Source organism: Pygocentrus nattereri, chromosome 21 (assembly GCF_015220715.1).
Source record: "Pygocentrus nattereri isolate fPygNat1 chromosome 21, fPygNat1.pri, whole genome shotgun sequence".
NCBI lineage: Eukaryota > Metazoa > Chordata > Actinopteri > Characiformes > Serrasalmidae > Pygocentrus > Pygocentrus nattereri.
The window spans coordinates 23,756,822-23,769,943 of NC_051231.1; the positions used below are offsets into that span (position 1 = coordinate 23,756,822).

Below are 13,122 nucleotides of genomic sequence, written 5' to 3' on the forward strand. Positions count from 1 at the left end.
AAAAAAAAAAATACTGGCAATTGATTTAAAATCAATCTAAAATACTCCTACACTGGCAGGACAGACAGTGTCTCTTTCCTTCATGTAAGTCAGTATTTAGTATTTTACTTAGGTTGTGTAAACCCCTGTAAAGAAACCTAATCTTTAAAACGTTAAACCCCATCAGTCTTCAAAAAGCAGAGTAAATTTTCATGTTTAAATGTCTATTTTCACGCAAAAGAATAGGCAGACTAATACATTCATATCAAGAATGTGTGTGGAATAGATCTGGATTTTATGTAATGATAGACTGGTGAGTTTTGGCTTGTATTAAAAAATAGGATCGTCCACAGCCTGTGTCCTTTCATTCTGCAGTCCATGGCTCAAAATGTATTGTAAATTGTACAATCAGATCTCAGTCAAAGACAGTGGCCCAAATGCAAAATAACCCAGGGATACCCAACCCTGCTCCTGCAGATGTACCCCCAGAGTTTAGACTGAACTCTAATCTTAATTTGCAGAGACAGAGGTGTTTCTTTCCTTTAGGGCCAAACTCTGCAGGGCATTCAATCTACAAGAACGAAGTTGGACATTCCTGGCACATACAATGCAAGCACTTTGACACAGCTCCAATTTTCCAGCCATCTGACCTGAGAGTGACTCACCTGCAGAGCCGGATGGGGGAGGAGCACCAGACTTCTGCCACTCTGTGGCCTCAGCCGCCAGCCTCCGGATGTATGACTCATTGACATTCATTAAGATATTTTCTGGCTTTATGTCCGTGTGAATGATCTTACACTTGGTGTGCAGGTAGTCCAGGCCTTGTAAAACCTAAAGGTGAGAATTAGGATTTTAAAAAGAAATTTTTTTTTCCAGCAAAAGATTTTTTGTGGTTTTAGACAGAAATTAACAATAAAACTTCATCATGTTAACAACACTGTCGTTTTTAACATTTGTACTAAGTCTCATCTTCAAATGTATTTAAGATAGGACTGCCAAGCAATTAAAATAATCAATGCAATTTAAATGCTGTTAGGCAGAATTTCAATAATGGTACATACCAAATTCACACCAATAATTGGATTACCCTTGGTTCTATTCACTAAGCACTTTAGTAATGCAGAACAAAGGCATGTAAAGCTCACCTTACTTTTAGCCTTAGGGTAGTTTACATTTTTCATTTAATCCATTTTTAAATTTTTTTTGTGCTTACGTTATTATTTTGTTGATTTTGTCATGGTATTCATTTTTATTTCAATTCTTTAATCTACATTACAAATGAATTTTCTACTTGCTTTTTTCCAACTCATATGTTGAAAATGAAGCTTCATCCTCAGTGTACTTCAAAGTTTAAATAAAAGCTGAATGAATGAATAAAAAGTAAAACATTTTATGAATATATGAGCTGAAAAATTATAATGAACTTGAAAATGCAGTGATTTTCATAGAGTTCAGTTTTCATCACTGATGTTAAGGGAGAGCAACAGATGCTGCACCTCTCACATGATTTACACTTTGCTAATGCTTTTTTGTTATTTGTTAATTTATCCATAATAAATTCCCACAAGCACCGTCCATAGAATGCCACTTCAAGTGCTAGCATTACTGATATGGTCAGTTTCAGAGGTGTGATTTGCCTGTGAATGAAGGCTCAAATGCTAAGTACTTCAGGGAACACATTCACCATGATATTAGGGGGCAACATGTAGCATGTGAGCAGCTGGTTTTTAGCCTGGATTATAAAGGTAAACCTAGAAAAAACGTTAAAGGCATTTAAAATATATGTTAACATGCTCAATTTGACGGCCTTAAATTGAAGTTTTGTAAGTGGACCTGTTATGCACCATTCTTTTCTAAAAGGTGCACTGGGGGCATGTATTTAGGTACATCCCAGTTCCATAGTTTGCATCTCAGTGTGAGAGACAAAATCAAAAGCACTTTACCTGCCGAATGATGCTTTTAACACAGGGCAAGGGCAAACCCTGGTAGTTAGACTTGATGATCCACTTGAGCAGGTGGTGACCTAGGACTTCAAACACCATGCACACATCTGACAGTGGACATCAAGGTCAAACACAAAGACAAGAGTAGAGAGAGAAGTAAAGAACAAAAGAGAGCACTAGAGAGGAATGTGAACCCAGCTCCCATTAACTGGCAAAGCAACCTCATTAAAAGCTCCTCCAGCATAAAAGAGCAACACGTCTGGGCACTTTGCCTGGTACAACAGCTGTGGGGAGAGGAATCGGGTAGATCTCAATGTATTGCAGTAGTAGTGCGTTGTACAAGCAGATGCTACATGAAACGTAACACCTCTTATCCCACAGCAGAGTAACTGTATCCGATGCAAAAAATTGTTAGTGCTGTCATGTCAATTATTTAATCAATTATAAGGAGTGCTTCAGTCTGGGCTGCTGCTTTTTGAATGAGGCACAAGAGAGAGCAGCTAATCCAAAAAGACATCACTTATGTTATCTGTCTTAAAAGCACCGTCACAAAAACAACCTGCTTTAATTCTAAGGGATAAAGCGGCTGGAAAACATCCATGTGAAAATTAACAAACTGTTTGGTACATAAACCTACATGAATGCTAAAAAAGGACCCTTTATTGCTTTTATAAAATGTGACAGCATAAAACAGTACTTTTAGATTTAAAATAATTTTAAAGAAATTATAACTAATAATAATCAAAATAATTCTTCCACAAAGAATTGTAGTTAGTTTAGAGTATGCCATTGTTCCCAGACTATGGACTGCTGAAGTAGGAAAACTCAGTTGTTCATTATTGCATAATTTTCAGACAAACATCCACCCCAGTCATTAAGTAAAAACACTCTTGCTTGCTCGGAGACCCTCCCTGATATTTGTCCCACATGCCGCACATAAGGAAACCGCATGATTTCTGATTCATGTTGAATTTAAACATGCAATACTTTTTCCTAAACAAAATACTGTGATATTGTAAACTGTGGGAAAAAAAAAAGTTAGGCAGTTACTGTGATGTGATACATCAGCACATGCCTATGACAGATCTACAAATGACCCATCCAAGATCTCTAAAATAGAAGCACACAATACAGAAAAGTCTCACACAGAATCAAAAGGATACGTGTGCCATTGATGCCTGAAATCTTGAAGTCATCAAGCAACTGCACCACTTTCTCTCTGTTGGGGTCATTTGGGTCCGAGTTTCGCACCTAAACAAGCAAGGCAAGAAGCGGGTCTAACCATTTCAGACAGCTTTTTTAGGTCACGAAAGGTTCAAATGCAATTTTCCTCTGTTTACTACTATATAAACTAAGAGCTGTTCTCTTCAGAGGAAAATGCCTTCTTCGAGACACGGGAAAGAAGGAGAGGGGGATAAATTTCATTAAGTTCAAACCACAGAGAGAAATATTCTAGAAATCAGCTGGTATAAACGCTTCTAACATGATGATTCATTGCAGTGGTCGCCATGGAAGCGACAGAGTCAGTAGAAGCTCACCGCACGCAGCAGCTTGATTTCATCCAGCGCCGTTTCAGTGTAGTGCTCTGCACTCTTCACCACCTTCATGGCAACGAAGCGCTTTCCCCTACAGCACACAAACACAACAGTGTAGTGAAAACACCTTTCAAAAGTTGAAGGTTTCAACTTCCAAACTTCATACATACATTACTTCTTTCAGTCAGTCACATCACATACAGACATTTAGGAATGTTTATGCTGACATTCCACAAGCAAAGGATTATTATGAGCAAGTTATGTAGCTGTTATGAATGCCTGTAGACAGCTTCAAATAAAGATACACCAAAATAAAATGGTATAAAAACATTTTGCTGGGGAAAAAAATTATGGTATAATACTCCTATTTTTAGAGTAGGCAAGGACAAATCAGAACTCACTGGATGTCCCACGCCAGCCACACCGTGGAGAAATGACCCCAGCCCAATTTGCGGATCACATGGTAACGGCTGTTGTACAGGTCACCAATTTTCACATGGTGATAACCACCTGCGTAAAATCAGAGAGACAAAGAAATATATGATCTGTCCAGACTTCAGCTTTACCAATCTATCATTTGGCCAATAAAATAGGCCAATACACAGCTTCCACAGATTTACTGGCAGCAACATAAATCCTGTGAATGAAACACTGATATGAACTTTTGAATGTTATATAGGAAATTTAGCAATGTGATGCTATTTTGATATTCATTCATTCAAAATACTAAATTCAAAACAATCAAAAACTAACAGTCAGCTGTTAAAGCTGAATAGCTTTAACAGTCAGAAGCTGCACAGCTTTAACAGTCAGAAGCTACACTGATCAGGCATAACATTATGACCACTTCTTTTGTTTCTACGTTCACTGTCTATTTTATCAGCTCCACTTACATACATAGGGTGCACTTTGTAGTACTACAATTACAGGCTGTAGTCCATCTGTTTCTCTGCATACTTTGTTAGCCCCCTTTTACCCTGTTCTTCAGTGGTCAGGACCCTCATGGACCCTCACAGTGCAGGTACTATTTGGGTGGAGGATCATTATCAGCACTGCAGTAACACTGATGTGGTGGTGTGTTAGTGTGTGTTGTGGTTCAGGCACAGCAGTGCAGTGAAACATAATGAGGTTTGCTACTATAACAACAAAAACACACATTTACATTTAGAAGAGAATGTGCACACTCAAAACTTTTAAAGGACTTTTTGAACATAAATTCCAGACTGGACTGCAACATATCTGTGACCACTATGGAAAGGAACATAAAAAAGGAAAAGCAGAGCTGAAGGTAGACTGTCTCTAACTGCTGACAAATATGCTTCAGCTACAAAAATAAATAAATAAAAATCGATGTTTGTCTCAGTTCGGCTAAGCCACTTCAAACTGAGGTAAATATGCTCTTTCAAAAGCTGATCTCATAGACTAGAGTGTGTTTCTCCCCTCATGCTTTAGCCTGACTCACTGTTTGTTTTTTGTCTTCTGTCACATCCTCAGAACTTTGTTTCACAACCAAACGTTTCATATTCCAACACTATCAACAGAAAATGTGAAAGTGAAGCTTTTTTTTTTTTAAACTCCATAAGAGCACGTGACTGTTCCCCTTTAATTTTTCACTGTAAAAGTACAACAGCTGATCATTTTGATTATCAGTACATTTACCTTCTGAAAATTGGTAATTTTTTTGTATAGGTTTCTTTACAGCGTTCACGATCACGGCTCTCACCCTTGCAGTAGTCGTTGGGGTCCTCCTGTTCCTCATCATCAGAGCCCAGAATCTCCTCCTCTTGCTCCTGCAGAGCAGAGTCGGACGGCTGGGCAGCTCCCCGTGGGTGGGGCTCTGGCCTGCAGGGTGGAGAGCACTTATCATCAGCACACAGAGATAACTCTGGCAGCTATAGGACCATAGTACAATAGCGACACATTTGAAAGTGGGGCAGTTCTATGTGCCAGAAGCTCATCTTTATCCACTGTCCTGGAAGAAGACAGTAATTCAGGGAATGTAGAAGAGGCCTCGGTTTAATTGCTGCATGCAGAATTGCTGATTAGAGTGTTCCAGGTTTGATATGGACCACAACTTAACTTCTACCAACACTACAGCGCTACAAAAGCATGTGTCCTTATGTTACCTCACAAAGCAGGTACTATATGGGTGGTGGATCATTCTCAGTATTGCAGCAACACCGATGTGGTGGTGGATCAAAATTTTGTTTTGATAACATTGTTAAATTGTTATCAAAAGTGGTTCATCTATTGTATCACTGCAAAAAAAATCCCTTTGGCACATTAACTTTAAAGAGCGTAGGAATAGAAAAGATGCATGAGTATCTCTGAAATAACACAGAAGTATGAGGGAAAACAACACTGTGGTGGTCATTTTCTGTCTGAAATGGTGAACAAAACACAGGTCAAAGATTAGCTGCTCATTGTTTGTTTTAAATATAAAAGGGACCAAAAGTGTATTTTAGAGTGATGGCATAAATGAGCCCATTTTGGTTCCCTAAATAGGCTTTCATTGTATGACATGCGCAAGTAGGTCATAACAACAAAGCTGTACCTTATTTGAGGTCTAGATATGAAACATGGGACAGATGTAATAAGATTGAGAAGAAAGATGAGGACTAATCTATAGTTAAGGATATCAAAAACTGCAAAAACATAGGCAGTTATTTGTTCCCCGTCTTGCTACCCAATTTTTTTATATATATCAAGCAACCCGGATGATAAAATTAAACTTAGCACGATTGAGGATTGTGTAAAAGACATAAAAGATTGGATGTCAAGTAATTTTCTGCTACTTAACTCAGATAAAACAGAGGTCCTGCTTCTTTCTCAGTTGCATCAAAGTTTATCTGTTAATTTTGGTGTTGTGATAGACGCTGATCTGTCCTTCGATGCACATATAACTAATATCACTAGAACAGCCTTCCTGCATCTCCGCAATATCGCTAAATTAAGAAATGCATCATCCCTACAGGACGCAGAAAAGCTAGTTCATGCATTCATTACTTCAAGGCTAGATTATTGTAATGCCCTGCTGTCTGGATGTCCCAGCAAAAGCCTCAACAAGCTTCAGCTAGTCCAGAACGCTGCAGCCACATTCCTCACAAGAACCAGAAAGTTCGACCATATTAGCCCAGTTTTATCAACCCTGCACTGGTTACCAGTTAAATTTCGCATTGATTATAAAATTCTATTACTGACCTATAAAGCTCTAAACGGGCTCGCCCCTCAGTACCTGAGTGAACTTCTCTCCTACTATGAACCATCACGCCTACTTAGATCACAAGGCGCTGGCTTACTACTGGTACCTAGAATTAATAAAAGTTACATCAGGGGGGAGAGCTTTCTCATACAAAGCCCCCCAGCTCTGGAATAATCTTCCTGTTAATGTTTGGGAATCAGACAGCCCCAGTCTAAGTCCAGGCTAAAAACTTACTTGTACAGTCAAGCCTTTGGTGATTAGTCTTCCCTGTCAGGTCTAGACCTGCTGGAGTCTCTGCTGCTCTGTTTTACTGTAATCTGTGGTCAGCCACTCTTTACAGAACTGACTGTTTTTTTTTTCCTTTCTCTGCCGAGCTGATCAGCTGCCCATCCTGTGCATCTGATGCTGTTGCCTCTTCTGCCTTGATTGGTGCCGCTGCTCACCAGCCTTCTGGACCGGTTTGACCACCACTGAGCTTCTTGCTTTACAACGCTGTGCAGTCCTCACCCTCAGAAAGTTCTCTTTTCCCACTTTACTATAATACTTCATACTAATAATGTTTGCTATCCCATGTCGACCTTAATAGGATGGGTTCCCCTTCTAAGTCTTGGTTCATCTCAAGGTTTCTTCCTCTTTTAGGGAGTTTTTCCTTGCTACTGTCGCTGCTGGCTTGCTCATGGGGGCTCAGACCCAGATTTTCTTTTCTTTTCTCTTCTGTCTGTAATACTGATTGTTCTGTAAAGCTGCTTTGTGACAACACCTGTTGTAAAAAGCGCTATATAAATAAATTTTGCTTGCTTGCTACCCTCACGCTGGAGTAAATTCATCATCTAGTACATCTCATGTACCTCTTTTCACTGCGGCACCCTCAGCTGCCACTCCACCACGTGAGGAGCCTCTTATCCTGCAACTGCTCAAAGAGGACTAATCACATTCAACAAACAAGAGCTCAGAAGGCGAGACTGATAAGAAAGCCTTCTTTCTGCCCTGAAGTCTAACTCCAGAGAAGGTCATCCCGTTATGAAACCAAACCAGCAGGGGCAGCCCAAGAAGAAAAAGAACTGGATGGCTGGGGTGTTATGAAGTATTGAGTGCATCAACGTTATTTGCAAGCCCATTGTACAACTCCCAGACTGCTTCAGCAGGGAGTCACAGTGAGAGGCTTAGGAAGTATCAAGCTGAGAGAAAAGTGTTTAATGCCAGTTCTATGCTGGGTCTGGTTCTGTCACACACTGTGTGTGTGTGTGTGTGTGTGTTATGCGTCATCATGGCAAATCTAAACATCTATCCAATACGTTAAAGATGCGTGATGACACTACAACAACTGACATTTGCTAGATTATGTGAACACCCATAGAAACTCATTTGCAACTGTGATTAATGTGCATATTGCAGGGCTCATTTGCATATATTGCAGCCTTCTATAATATTAGTGATGCAAAAGTAGCAAATTAATACTGTGCAGCCCTAGCCCCTTGTAGTCCATGGCATTTGGGTCGTTTAGCAATTTGACCAGTGGGTTTATAATAAGCGTTTACAGCCCACAGCACCAGAGAAAAGCTCATGCTAATAGCCTGTAGTGATTGGATTAGCTATGCAGCTCCACGCTCTTCTTCAGAATGAACTGTTGAAGAAACTGTTCTGTATTTCAATCCAGGCTCATAAGTATGCCTGAATGTTTGAAGCAAAGCTGCAGTGACTGGACTTCCCAAGGACACGCATCATGCTGCCGCCAAAGATGTTTTTCATAATTCATGGTTCTGAGCGCTCTTGGATGAGGACTGCTGCTCAAAAGTTTGAAGTCACTTGTCAATTTCATGATTTTTATTTTATACATTATAGATTTCAAAAGGTATAAATGAGACACCAAAAAAGGTATACTTTGCATTAATAAAACCACATTCTGAGGTGGTTAGAGTTTGATCTTGACCCTATTTAACAAAAATTTAAACAGTATGAGCTTTCCATACTAAATTACATGACCAGAAATGTGTCTGCCCAGCACTGAATAGCAGGTGAGAGAATAAACAACTTTGTATCCTAACAGGGGAAGAAAGCAAACAAATGTAACCACAAACGGCATGTGTGGTTTTTACACAGGGAAAGTACAATCAGATCTCATCTGGCCAAACTGGGGACATACTTTAGTAATAGGTAAAAATGGAATCTTACCGACGTTTATACAGATATTATCCAGACACCAAACACATGTTAATGCAAGGTGTAAACAGGCTCATAGCTGTCAAAGTATACACCTTTGAATTTGATCACTATAGCACACTATGACGCATGCCGGATATTTTATTATAACAGCCTCCTCAATGCTACGCAGCTCTCTGTCATTTTGGAATCATCTGCAGCTCTTCATCTAAGATTTTTTCAATATATTATTTGATATGAAGTTGCGCAGGGACTGCAGCTCATCACAACATGTACAGTACTGTGCAACAGTCAGAAATTACACATGATTACCATGATTATTTCCAGGCAAAATGGCCTTTAAGTTATTAATTGTTTCAGTAAAAAGCCAAAGATGCACTTAAAATAAAATTACACAAGTCTACACATTTAAAAACATTTTTTCCCAGTAATTTACTATGTCCATCCTTTGTGTTTGCAATTTCCATTAGTTACAGGGATATTTATTTACTTAATTTAAATATTTATATTTATAGTTATTCCAAACACATTCAAAAACACTGGTCTGGACAACTCAGGCCATTTTGACTGTATATGTTTTTTTCAGAATGAATATCTACTTTGTGTCCTCTACCATAGACTCATTTTTAAAGACATACTGAATACTCAATCTAGCCAGCCAAACCAAATATGTCCACTGGATAAAATATGGTAAATGCCTAGCGTGAAAGATAAATAATAAATGCCGTCAAGCACAGCAGGCCTGAGCTCTCCAAGAACACGACACACAAGCAGAACAGAGGAAGCAGCCGACACGCAGGGGAGAAAAAGCCCCCAAACATCAAGTCAACAGAGCACTGACAGGCAGGAGCATCTTCAAGCCTGACAGGTTTTTCATACTACAACAACAACACCACCACCACATTAATTTTGAGTATATTTAGCATGCTTTTCTGAAAAATGTTTCAGCTTCAGCCTCATGTCATTCACAGCCAGAGCCAATTTCTCGCTTCATATGCCGGGCATGATTTGCGTAATTGAGGCACCATCAGGGGGGAAAAAAAAATGCTAGAAAGCCGAACTACTCCGCTGGAATAGCAATGTGTGATCCTTCTGGCTCATATTAAACACTGATCTGCATATTAGTGCTTTTGGTTGCAGGTCAAAAGCCACAGAAGTGCCCTCAACTAGGATTAACACAACATCCAAATAAGCAGGCTGGGTTACAAGTTGATCAGGATTTCCAAAAGACTGCTACGATGGACAGCAGATACTGAAAACAAAGATGTCACTTTTGCCCTGCTCACCTTAATGAGAGGGGGTGTAGTGGGAGTTAATTACCTGAGGTAAGCCTGCATGGTGCTCCTGGCCCTTCTGCTCACACCAGCCCAGGCATGGCATCTTACAGCTGTTCCACATCATTACTGCCAACTCCACTGAGCTACACTTCTACCACTCACTCTTGTGCTTGCCATTATTCTCTCTCTTGCATTCCAAACATGTCTTCTTCAAGTCAGTCACCAATGTATGCATTAGCCTTCCTAAATCCCATGATGTAGATATCCTGAAGTATGTCTTCTTACAGTTTTAAAAGGCCCATATAATGGAAAGCTTTTTTTAAAAATAAAATATTTTAAATGTAACGTAGTTTCAAAACGTACCATTCATTCTTCAGTCCACACATGTTCGTATATGTAAAATAAGCCAGTTATGAATTCACTGTTTTTGCAATATCACAAAAATAAAAAAATAAAAAAAATAAAAATAAAAATTTACAAACAATGCTGTACAAGCCTATTCAGCTGACAGCAAGCTAACATCAAACATCAAAGTTTGTGGAGTGAGTGGAAACAAAGGCACAATACAGGGCAGCCAATCAGAACAGAGATTATTAACATATACAGTTGTACGTAAGAGTTTGAGCATCCCTGGTCAGTTAACATGTACGATGTCAAGCTTGCAACAACTTAAGAATCCTTTTTGGTGCAATACATAAGAATTTTCAACAAAAGGTTCTAAATAAAACGATCTAAAACACATTCTCCATCAATCTGAAAAATGAATTCACCACGCGAACAATTTTTTAGCATGCAAATGGTTCTTTGCATGTTTATGGTTCTATATAGAACCACTGTCTTTACTAAAGAACTCTTGAAGAACCATCTGTAGGCTTTATGCCTTCTATGTAAGAAGGAAAAGGAGGGGGAAAAAAAAAAAAAAAAAATATCAGACTTTCACGTCTCCATCTCTCGTTCTCTCTGCCTGGTCATTTCTAAAGGAGGCAACTCCGCTCCTGCGCCTCACCTTCAAATGAAATAAAAAAATTGAGGAGGAATTCATACTCAAGCACGCCAGGCTTGTATGTGAAGGGATGCCAGTTCAAATCTCAAGCGCAGCAGAGAATCACACAATTTCTGCATTAAATGGGACCAGGAGAAGTTTTACATTATAATGTCAATTGATAAAAGATAAATCTAAAAATCAAACTCTTCACTTGAAATTGAATTCTCAGTCTGAGGCTTCACTTCTGGGAAAAAGTGTCAAGATTTTTGTGAAGCTCCTCAGTGAATGGGAAAAATTGCTATGCAGCTCAGACATCAATTCACTCATCAGACCCCAAAAAGTACCCCAAACTGACAGCGACAGTGGTTGAAGGCCAATTAATGCTCTGAAATCCACACTTACAAAGTAGATGAACATGATTATGAATTAGTTCCTAGTGCGTATAATCAATATAGATTATTCTAGTAATCACCTGAGCAATAACAAATCATGCATTGTCTGCCAAGGATTCCAAAATAAGTTGGGTAAAAAATGAACTAGAAAGCCTTTAAAATGATGTAATTAAAGAAAACATTGTGGTAAAGTTATTCATTTAAATAGATGTTTCAGGTTCTGTTTCACATTCGCAGCACTGCTTCTTAGTAGTGGTGAATGACAGAAATCATTCCAGCCAAATGTAAAATTTTTTATGATGTACATAAGTTCATAAGCAGTGGTGCTGTTTGAACTGATAAATAGAACCTAGAATTAAAAGCATTTTAATTATGCTTTCTATTGCAATATTTAAAGCTTTAAACAAACAAATAAACTTCAGCTGGATAACCTGATATTTAGCGTTAATGTAATAAATTCTGTGACTACATTACAGTAGGATTTTCTGAGAACATGACTGAAATCAGTACTTAAAGAACAGACCAGTGACGTTTCATTAAAAAGAGCATAATTCGTCATGCTTAATTTATTTCAATGCAGTATGTAGAACACTGAATAAAAATCATCTGTATTCATAGCAGCCTTTTCCTTTTTTTGTCTCCTAGCATTATGCTAATGTCCACAAGCAGCAAGCTAATGCAGATGTAACACTATTTTGAACAGTCATGATGGCAGATATTTGGAATTTGAAGTTTGGACAATATAAGTAATATACTCTGTACTACACTTGTTGTAGTGTCACAACGAACCATTCTGTAAATATTTCAACTGTCGACATGGTTTCAAATGTTTTGAATAAAACAAAAGCGCTCAAAAGAGTTATATACAAAGAACAAGTAAAAAATTCTGAGCTGCTGCTTGCTCAGAACTGCGTGGGGGTGTCAAAACACAATGACTGACACTGGCATCACCCTGGCAATGTAAACAACTCTATGCTAGTAGCAGTGAAACACCACCAACCGCTCAATACTAAAGATGATAAACACAACAGACAGCGAAAAATTGGTGTAGTTCAGCCCTACTCTTGATTTTAAGAACAAGAGTCTCCCCACAAGATATCAGACGGTCTCAGAGCTGAGTAAAAAGTGCAAAATGGAAATCAAGCCTTCCAAGTAATTTTAGAGATCTGAATTACATTTTGCAGCTAATGTTTAAGAATTCAGGCTCTCTTCTTATGAGGGATAAATCACAGACATTACATAGCCAATTTTTGAACACTAAGCACTGGCATTATATTCATAACCTAAAGATACACTATACTGCCAAGAGCATTTGCTCGTCTGCCTTCACACATATGAACTTGAGTGACCTCATTCTTAATCAATAGGGTTTAATATGATGTTGGCATACCCTCTGCTGCTACAACAGCTTCAAATCTTCTGCGAAGGCTTTCCACAAGGTTTAGGAATGTTTTTATGGTAATTTGACCATTCTTCCAGAAGTGCATTTGTGAGATCAGACACTGATGTTGGACGAGAAGGCCTGGCTCGCAGTCCCCACTCTAATTCATCCCAAAGGAGTTCTATTGGGTTAAAGTCAAAAACTGTGCACGCCAGTCAAGTTCTTTCATACCAAACTCGCTCATCCATGTCTTTATAGACCTTCATTT

At 38.8% G+C, this 13,122-nt stretch overlaps 1 protein-coding gene across 4 annotated transcripts in view; it reads right to left on the reverse strand.

Moving 5' to 3' along the window:
* Window positions 1-13,122, reverse strand: part of srpk1b (SRSF protein kinase 1b) — a 62,216-nt gene that overhangs the window by 20,611 nt on the left and 28,483 nt on the right. For all 4 annotated transcript variants that reach the window (XM_017712820.2, XM_017712829.2, XM_017712802.2 and 1 more), the window contains 6 exons: window positions 5,181-5,299; window positions 3,859-3,967; window positions 3,461-3,548; window positions 3,086-3,173; window positions 1,923-2,029; window positions 645-810 (listed from right to left, as the gene is read on the reverse strand). In XM_017712820.2, the coding sequence (XP_017568309.1) occupies window positions 645-810; window positions 1,923-2,029; window positions 3,086-3,173; window positions 3,461-3,548; window positions 3,859-3,967; window positions 5,181-5,299 (677 nt within the window). The remainder of the gene's footprint in view (window positions 1-644; window positions 811-1,922; window positions 2,030-3,085; window positions 3,174-3,460; window positions 3,549-3,858; window positions 3,968-5,180; window positions 5,300-13,122) is intronic.